This window comes from Mastomys coucha, unplaced genomic scaffold, assembly GCF_008632895.1.
Source record: "Mastomys coucha isolate ucsf_1 unplaced genomic scaffold, UCSF_Mcou_1 pScaffold21, whole genome shotgun sequence".
Classification (NCBI taxonomy): Eukaryota; Metazoa; Chordata; class Mammalia; order Rodentia; family Muridae; genus Mastomys; species Mastomys coucha.
This window is the reverse complement of record NW_022196904.1, coordinates 117,825,474-117,834,193: the sequence shown is the minus strand read 5'-3', so window position 1 is coordinate 117,834,193 and position 8,720 is coordinate 117,825,474. Positions and strand designations below refer to the sequence as shown.

At 42.7% G+C, this 8,720-nt stretch overlaps 1 protein-coding gene across 4 annotated transcripts in view; it reads right to left on the bottom strand.

Moving 5' to 3' along the window:
• Positions 1–8,720, bottom strand: part of Sec23ip (SEC23 interacting protein) — a 52,534-nt gene that overhangs the window by 39,722 nt on the left and 4,092 nt on the right. For 2 of the 4 annotated variants that reach the window (XM_031388496.1, XM_031388495.1), the window contains exons 2-4: positions 6,826–7,355; positions 4,376–4,586; positions 2,775–2,968 (exon numbers count right to left, since the gene is read on the bottom strand). In XM_031388496.1, the coding sequence (XP_031244356.1) occupies positions 2,775–2,968; positions 4,376–4,586; positions 6,826–7,355 (935 nt within the window). The other 2 variants (XM_031388498.1, XM_031388497.1) reach the window with 2 other exon arrangements.

The following is an 8,720-nucleotide window of genomic DNA, read 5'->3' as shown; positions in this document are numbered from 1 at the left end:
TGGCTCGGGGTCTTCCTCTTCATGATGCAATAAATGCTTGCTGCAGAAGGATCCTAGTGTCTGCATGTTGAGGCTACCACTCCAAAATCAAGGTGACAGTTGGACACCAATCCTAGGAAATCTACATGGTATGTGCCCTCCTAACTAACTAACTACCCTTGGCTTGCTACAGTCAAGGCCATTCAGTGCTGTAAGCCTGACTCCTACCTCTACCTTTATCAAAGCACACCATTCTGTCTTTCTGGACAAGTCTGATTTTGTGTTTATTATACAGAGTGACACTAGTTGCATGGGACTAAAGACCACCCAACTCAAGTAACTTCATCTCAAATGATTATATCTGCAACACCCTACCTCCATACAACTCGGCATTCATGGGTACTGGGCACTAGTACTTCAACAGTGTTCTGGGGTGGGGGAGAGGAGATAATGTTGATGCTAAGACTGTACATATACCAACACAGTATTTAGCTCTACTCCTGAGTCACTGGGGATTTTTGTTGTTGTTGTTGTTGTTGTTGTTGTTTAATATGTGTGAGTGTTCTGCCAGTATGTATGTGTACCATGTGCACATCTGGTGTCCTAGAAAGTCAGAAAAGAGTGTTAGAGCCCCTACATCTGGAGTTACCAATAGCTATTAGCTGCATGTGAGTGCTGAAAATCAAACCTGAGCCCTCTGTAAGAGCACCTAGTGTTTTTCTGTTGTTTGTTTTATTGAACTTTTTTACAACCTTTGTAGTTTCCTTGGCATCATAAACAGTATCTTCTATTATGATTTCTAACTGGTTAGTTCTAGTGCACAGGAATGTTGCTAATGTACACTGGTTGATTTTACAGAGAGACATTCTCAACTCTTGTATTGGGCTAATGGTATTTCTAAAGGTTCACCTGGTTTACTATAGAGATAATTGTGTCATTATAAAATTAAAGGCATTTTCAAATCAAAACCACTTCTGCTCTTTGTCCTGGTAGTCAGACAGGACAGGACAACCACACAGTAGTCACGAGTACCATCCATTTCTCACTTCCCACCCTCCTTTGCCCCCACTGAGGCAGTGGGTACTTAGAAAGCTGGGCAGGAGCTTAGGCCTCATGCTGATGTGATGGACAAGCTTTGGCTCGCTAGCCCAGCCTAGAGCTGTGTCACCCACACACAATATTATCATTACAGTTAAAAGAAAATGCTTGCTGTGGCTGGAGAGATGGCTCAACGGTTAAGAACACCAACTGCTCTTCCAGAGGTCCTAAGTTCAGTTCCCAACAACCACTGAAATGGGATCTGATGCCCTCTTCTGGTGTGTCTGAAGACAGCAACAGAACATTCATATACATAATTTAAAAAAAGGTGCTTGCTTTATTTTCAGATACTCACACATGAACAATGCTCTTTTAGCCTACAATGTTGGATTTTGGGATACTACAGCTACAGCAGGGCCCTGCCTGAAGCACCAACAATTACAGTGTATCTTTAGTGATTTGCTTATTTAGAGTAAGCTCTCGAGATTAGCACCTTTTATGTGTTTTCCTACTGAACTAACTAAATTATGCTTTAAGGCCCAGTGGCAGAGCTCAGTGGGCAAAGATACTTGCTGCCAAACCTAAATACCTAAGTTTCACCCCCAGGACCCACATAGTAGAAGGAAAAAAACCAATTCTGGCATGTTCTCTGACCTCCAGTCATGCAACATGTACACGTGTGAGAGCACATACATAAATAAGTGCCATAAAACTTTTAAAGATTATGCTTTGAGATTGTTTTGGCAGGGCTGGAGAGATGGCTCAGCGGTTAAGAGCACTGACTGCTCTTCCAAAGGTCCTGAGTTCAAATCCCAGCAACCACATGGTGGCTCACAACCATCCGTAATGAGATCTGATGCCCTCTTCCAGGGCTGTCTGAAGACAGCGACAGTGTACTTAAATATAATAATAAATCTAAAAAAAAAAAAATTTTTTTAAAAAGATTGTTTTGGCACACACCTTTAATCCCAGCAACTCAGGAAGCAGAGGCAGGTGGACCTCTGTGAATAAAAAGCCAGCATGGACTACAGAGTGAGTTCCAGTACAGCCAGGACTACACAGAGAAACCCTGTCTCAAAAGAAAGGTGGAGGGGGGAGACGGAGAGGGAGTGGGAGAGGGAAAGATGGAGGGGAGAGGGGGAGAGGAGAAAAGGGTGAGGAAGGGAGAGGAGAGGGAAGGAGAGAGACAGACAGACAGACAGACTGAGACTGTTTTTGTAGACTGGTTCCATAGCAGTTCTCAAATGCATGATACTGCCTTGGCCTCATGAATGCTGAGATTATAAGCAAGTGCTACCATGCCTAGTTTCTACCTAAATTTGCTTGAAGGCCTGATATGAGTACCTCAGTAGATGTGGAATATTCCCCTTCCAAAACATAACAGTCTTATCTTGAAACACAAGGTTGCGTTACATGCAGCACTTCCTGAATGACAGCATCACTTAAAGATCAATCTCCTTTGTGACAGGTTCAACACAGGCCACCTTGTACATAAAGCCACCTCCACTGTGCGTGGTATCACAGAAGCCTGTCTTGCACACATGCCTTTGTTTATAAAGAAAAGTATAAGAAATAAAACATTCGCCAGGTAGTGGTGGCGCACACGTTTAATCCCAGTACTTGGGGAGGAAGAGGCAGGTGGATTTCTAGGTTCGAGGCCAGCCTGGTCTACAAAGTGAGTTCCAGGACAGCCAGGGCTATACAAAGAAACCATGTTTCAAAAAAAGAAAGAAAGAAAGAAAACAGTCATATCATACCTCTAGTTTTTCACTGAACTCCTCTGTGTAGGGAATAAATCTGCTGTCTGTGTCCCCCTTGTAAAACCAAGTACAGCGTCTCACTTCAGCTGGCTCCTCTTCCCAGTACACAGACTTCCTCATCCGGTCATAAAGGTACACATCATAGCGTCCGCCATCCGTGCCTAGAACCACGCTCTCAGGATCTGGCTGCACTAGAAACCAAGAGGCCATTTTCTTCTATTGTTACCAGGCACACTTGAAAATACATTCATGACGCTACCAGTCAAAAGACAGACAATTAAGCTTTTTTTCTTACTTGAAAACACAAGATAATCTGTATTGCTCAAAATCATAACATTTATTCATTTGTTTGTTTGTTCACTTGCTTTTGAGGCAGAGTCTCACTCTGTGGTCCAGGCTGGCCTCAACCTCCCAGCAGTCATCCTGCTCCATCCTCTCATATGCTGACATCACAGGAGTGAGCTGCTATGCAGCATGATTCCTCTTGAGTAGAAACAAGGAGCCAGGGCAAGTTTTAAAAACACAATCAGGAAAACAACTGAAACTGATATAGTTTGAGGTTTTTTTTAAAAGATTTATTTATTATTATACACAAGTACACTGTAGCTGTCTTCAGACACACCAGAAGTGGGCGTCAGATCTCATTACGAGTGGTTGTGAGCCACCATGTGGTTGCTGGGATTTGAACTCAGGACCTTCGGAAGAACAGTCAGTGCTCTTAACCGCTGAGCCATCTCTCCAGCCCAGTTTGAGTTTTTTTAAATAGTAATATAGAACCAGATGCACTGTCATCCACCTGTAACCGCAGCACTTGGGATATGGAGTCAGGAGGATCAGGAGTTACTGGATAATTATAGCTACCGGGTGAGTTAGAAGCCACCCTGGACTAAATGAGACCCCATTTAAAAAGTAAAACAGAGCAATAAGATCAATGTATCAAAATGTTCCAGGAAGTACATCGCTAGAGAATACTGGGTGATATTTAAGTTTCATAATCAAATAATATAGATAAAGAATCCTATTTGTATGCTGCAAGACTACTCAGAGCCTTATGGTACACCTTTGTGGCATCTCTCTCAAGATGGAGACATGAGAATAATTATTTCTAAAACTCATCAGACCTCAGAACACTTTTTTCACACAGCATTCCACAAAACAGAGTTCCACAGGAAATATTTCATACCCCGTAACTCCAAATGAGTAAGAGAAATAAAACTAAAACCTGGAGTATGTAACGACTCTACCTCTCTGATCTAAAACAACTTTTTGTTTATGTTTTGTTTTACTGAGACAGGGTCTAACTGTGCAGCCTGGCTGGCCTGGAGCTCACTATGTAGACAGGCCTGCTTTAAACTCACAGAGCTTAGCCTGTGCTGGGATGAAAAGGTGTGCCACTGCGACCAGCTATTACTAAATTGTGTCTCTCAATACTTCACTCAGTATCTCAGGACATACTAATTAGTACTACCATCTTAAAGTAGGATCTGGAAACCTACACAGATTGAGGAATCTGAGAGCTGAAAAAAAGAGCACAGATGGCTACCCTTCATTCCTTCTCTGTCTCAAATGAGATGGAATAATGCAAGATGGGTACTTACCTGAATTATAGATCTCTTCAAGATTCAAAGAGTCAAGCATACTGAAAGGCATCCATAGCTGTTTATATTCTACCTCCTTGCAGTAAAACCAGTGTGGCTGAACAGGTTCATACTGGTTCTGAAGTAGAAAAGGAGATGGCCCCTGTGCAAGGGGTCCTGTAGGTCTGGCAGGGACTGGCTGCTGTGCTGGTGATGGCAATGCTGTAGGGAGCTGAAGGAAATTAAAACTGTTACATGTATCCAAGGGAAATTCTGTAACCACTTCAGACTCAAATTGATAGCAGTAATGATAGCAGTAAAGTCTTTATAGAGAACCACTTAGTATCATAACTAGTATACTAGAACTTCAAATCAGTTGCAAAGTGAACTAGATTTCTGCACCCTAATAGCAAACTGACACCCACAAATGTCTCCCATAATTTTGAAATCTTTAATAAATGTATTTTTAAATTTTTCATACAATATAGTTTGATCATATCCTTTCCCTTCCCCTGTCCCCTCCCAGGTTCCCACTCAGTTTCTTGTTCTTTCTCTCCTAAAGGTAAAAACAAAAACTCAAATAAACAAACAAAAAGCAAGCACTCACACACACACACACGCACAAAGCAGAGTTCATTTTGTGTTGGCCAACCCCTCCTGAGCACAAGGCCTGCCCTGGAGTGTGGTAGACACACCATGCCACTCCATGGAAAACAACTGCTTTCCCTCTCCCAGCCACAGCTTCTGGTTAGGAGTGGAACTCTGTGCCCACTTCTCCTCCTCAGTGCTGGGACTCTGGATGACCTGAACTTGGGCTTCATGCACACCATCTCCACAGGTCCCATCATTTTTAAATTCTTTTGACCTCCCATACTTCTTGATCCAGCCACTCCATTTCTAAGAATGTAAATGTTTAAATGTTAGTCTAACTAATACACACACACACAGAAGAATTTCCATAAACGTTAAAAAATTAGTAGAGACATGGAGAGTGGTGGCATATGCCTTTAGTCCCAATACTCTGAAGGCAGAGGCAGGCAGATCTCTATGAGTTCAAAGCCAGTCTGGTCTACAGAGTGATTTAACAAAAACTTAATGGAGAAATCTATTTTAGTCGCTGTAACTGGGCGTTTTCACTAACTAGTATAATTAAGATGAGAAGCTGGCAGTCTACATTGTCTCAGTTCTCCCACGTCGTTAGGTAACATTTATTATTAACATTATACACTAATATCAAGACTATCAGCGAGTACCTAGGCAATTAAAATCAATTATCACTCCAGTAAATAGGTGCTATAAACTTAAATATGAACAAATTTTATATTTATGTATTAGTTTGGTTGCTTATTAGGGTGGGCATGCTTATGCCATAGGCAAAGATGGAAGTCAGAGGACAATGTGTAGGATGAGTTCTCTCTCTGCATTGTATGAGCCCTGGGGACCTAAATCAGATCATCAGGTTTGGTGGCAAGTGCCTTTCCTCTGTACCATCTTGCTAGCTCCCAACTAGCTCCTTTTAAAAGAATGTTTACTTCAAAGCATGCAATTTACAAAGAATACCCTTTGTATCATATACACATAATACCAATTACTTGGGCTGAAGCAGTAAAGAGTTTGAGGCCAAACAATGCAATTTAGCAAGATCCTATCTCAAAATTAAAAGGTAAGCCAGGGTACAGCTCAGTGGGAGTGTCTACCTACCACATTTAACACCTTGGTTTGACCAGTAACACATTCCTCGGTAAAAACATTTTGTCCGCAGGGTGGTGATGGTGCACGCCTTTAATCCCAGCACTTGGGAGGCAGAGGCAGGCGGATTTCTGAGTTCGAGGCCAGCCTGGTCTACAGAATGAGTTCCAGGACAGCCAGGGCTACACAGAGAAACCCTGTCTCAGATCAAAAAAAAAAAAAAACATTTTGTCCTGGTACTGGAGAAATAGTCCACTGGGTAAAAGCACTTGCTGTGCTTGCAGGGAACCTGGATTCAGTTCCCAGAACTCTAATGGTAACTTAGAACGATCTATAGCTCCAGTTCTAGAAAATATAACCACCTTTTCTGGCATCCTGGGACACTAGGCACACACATGGTATACAGAAACACATCCAGGTAAAACACCCATGTATACATAATAAAATAAGCTAAAAAATGTTTTATCCTCATGTGCATGTTAAAATGCATAAAGCTGAGCTGAAGAGACAACTCAGCAATTAAGCACATTGACTGTTCTTCCAGAGTACCCAGGTTCGAATCCTAGCACCCACATGGTGGCTAACACGTGTAACAGTTCCAAGGGATCACGTGCCTCCTTCTTGCCAAGGGCATTGCATGCACATGGTACACAGTCACACACAATGACAACAATACACATGACATAAAAAGAAATCTCAAAATGTTTTTTTAAAACATGCAAAGTTTTTTTTTTAAACTTTCAACTAAGGTGAGAGAGAAAAGTAGTATGATATTCACATACCGGTGGCAATGGTGCAGGGGGCATTTGGTATGTCTGCACAGGAGGTCCAGAAGGCGGAGGGTAGGAGGCATGGCCTGGCGTCTGACACTGCTGCAGTTGTGGAGGTGTTATATAGGGATTTGCCCGGCTGCTGACAGGAGTGTGGCGATATGGGTTATGTCCTTGTTGAGGAATCCCCTGGGGTGGGCTCCCAAAATTTGGAGGGAGACTGCTTGGCTGAGAAGGCAAATAGGGACTTGTTCCCATCTGTGAGGAAGGCGCAGCACCATAGGGAGCCTTGGAAACAGATGGTGGGAATGCATTCAGCATAGCTTGGGATCCAGTTGTAACAGGGAGGGTGGCTGGGGGCTTGGGAAGTGCCGACTGTAGAGATGACATTGCTGACGTCGTCAAGGGTGACTGTCCAATGTTCCCAAAAGGATCGCTACTGCTTGATACCTGAGAGAAGTAACTGAATGTCTGTGGGGTGGATGTGTGAGTACAAGTCTGACCAAGGAAGCTATCCTCCTCACCAACATCTGTGGAGTCTTCTGCAACAGAACAGGAGAGCAATGGTTTAAAAGCAATGCCACCCTCTTAGGCTCATAAAGACCCAGCAATTAGACCTCTTATTTTGGTCTTCTAACTTGTATTTCTCCGTAACTGAAAAAAAAAAAAAAGTAAAACTTTTCCTTCAAAACTTTTCTCTTAAGAAATTTTTACTTGAATAAGCTATAAAACAAGCCAAACATGGTGGCACATGCCTTTAAATCCCAGTACTCGGAAAGCAGAGGCAGTCAGATCTCTTGAGTTTGAGGCCAGCCTGGTCTACAATGAGAGTCCCAGGACAGCCAGGCCTACACAGAGAAACCCCACCTCAAAGTCACCCCCCCAAAAAGAAAAGAGAAAAGAAAACATTTTTGTGCCCTTCTTACTTTCTATATAAGTATTTATTTTGTTAATCTTCATGTTACATAAAGAATTTTTTAAAGAAATTTGTAATTTTAATATTTTGAATTTATACCATATAACTAAGCATGTAATTCAATTTCTACAATAAGAAGAAACGAAAGTCCGGGCATTAGCTCTGTAGTCAAGCAAAGATATAAAAAAAGGGGTCTTACAAATGAGCATGGGCTATCTGTGTCGTCACAATATAGGTTACCCACTAATTGCAATCCTTAAGCAGTGGTCACAGTTACATGTTCAGACATACAGAATACCAGGTCATGGGCTGGCAGGATGGCTCAGCCAGAAAAGCTGGCTGCCCCAGAACCAACAGGATAGGATGAGAGAACCAAATACCACAAAGTATTCTCTGACCCTCCACACATAACACACACAATAAATAAATGACTAAAATATGCTTAAAAAGAAAAACAAAATGGCAATCTCATTTTTCTAGGGGAAGATCTCCTTGCTTCCCTTTGGCCAGCATCATCTTCACTACTGTATTCTCTGCTTAAACAGTGCCGCTTCCATTCCTGTCAGGTACTGCCCAAGGCATCACTTTCCCACGAACGAGACCTTCACCCGACTCTTCCCAGCTTCCCTGAAATCTTTCCTTCCCTGGCTTTGGCCAGGCTTACTGGCAACTGCTGGAGGGCTTAGAGTCCATCAGCTGTGTGGGGCCACTCCCAGCACAACAGGCACACTGTGGTCCCTGCCCTTGGAGAACTGCCAAAGCTCTGGGCTCTCTGTGACCTCACAGTGATCCTGCTTCACAGCTTCCAGGCTGTCCCAGTTATACCTCACATACCAAATTAGTGAAAGGACGCCACTCCACAGGTTTGGCCATAATGCCCAAAACACAATTCCAACCAGAATATGGTATCTAAGGCTGTCTTTTGAACTATGAAAACTTTTCAAAAGACATGCCTACAGTTGCAGCTTCTCCAGACTGAGACAGGCAGAAC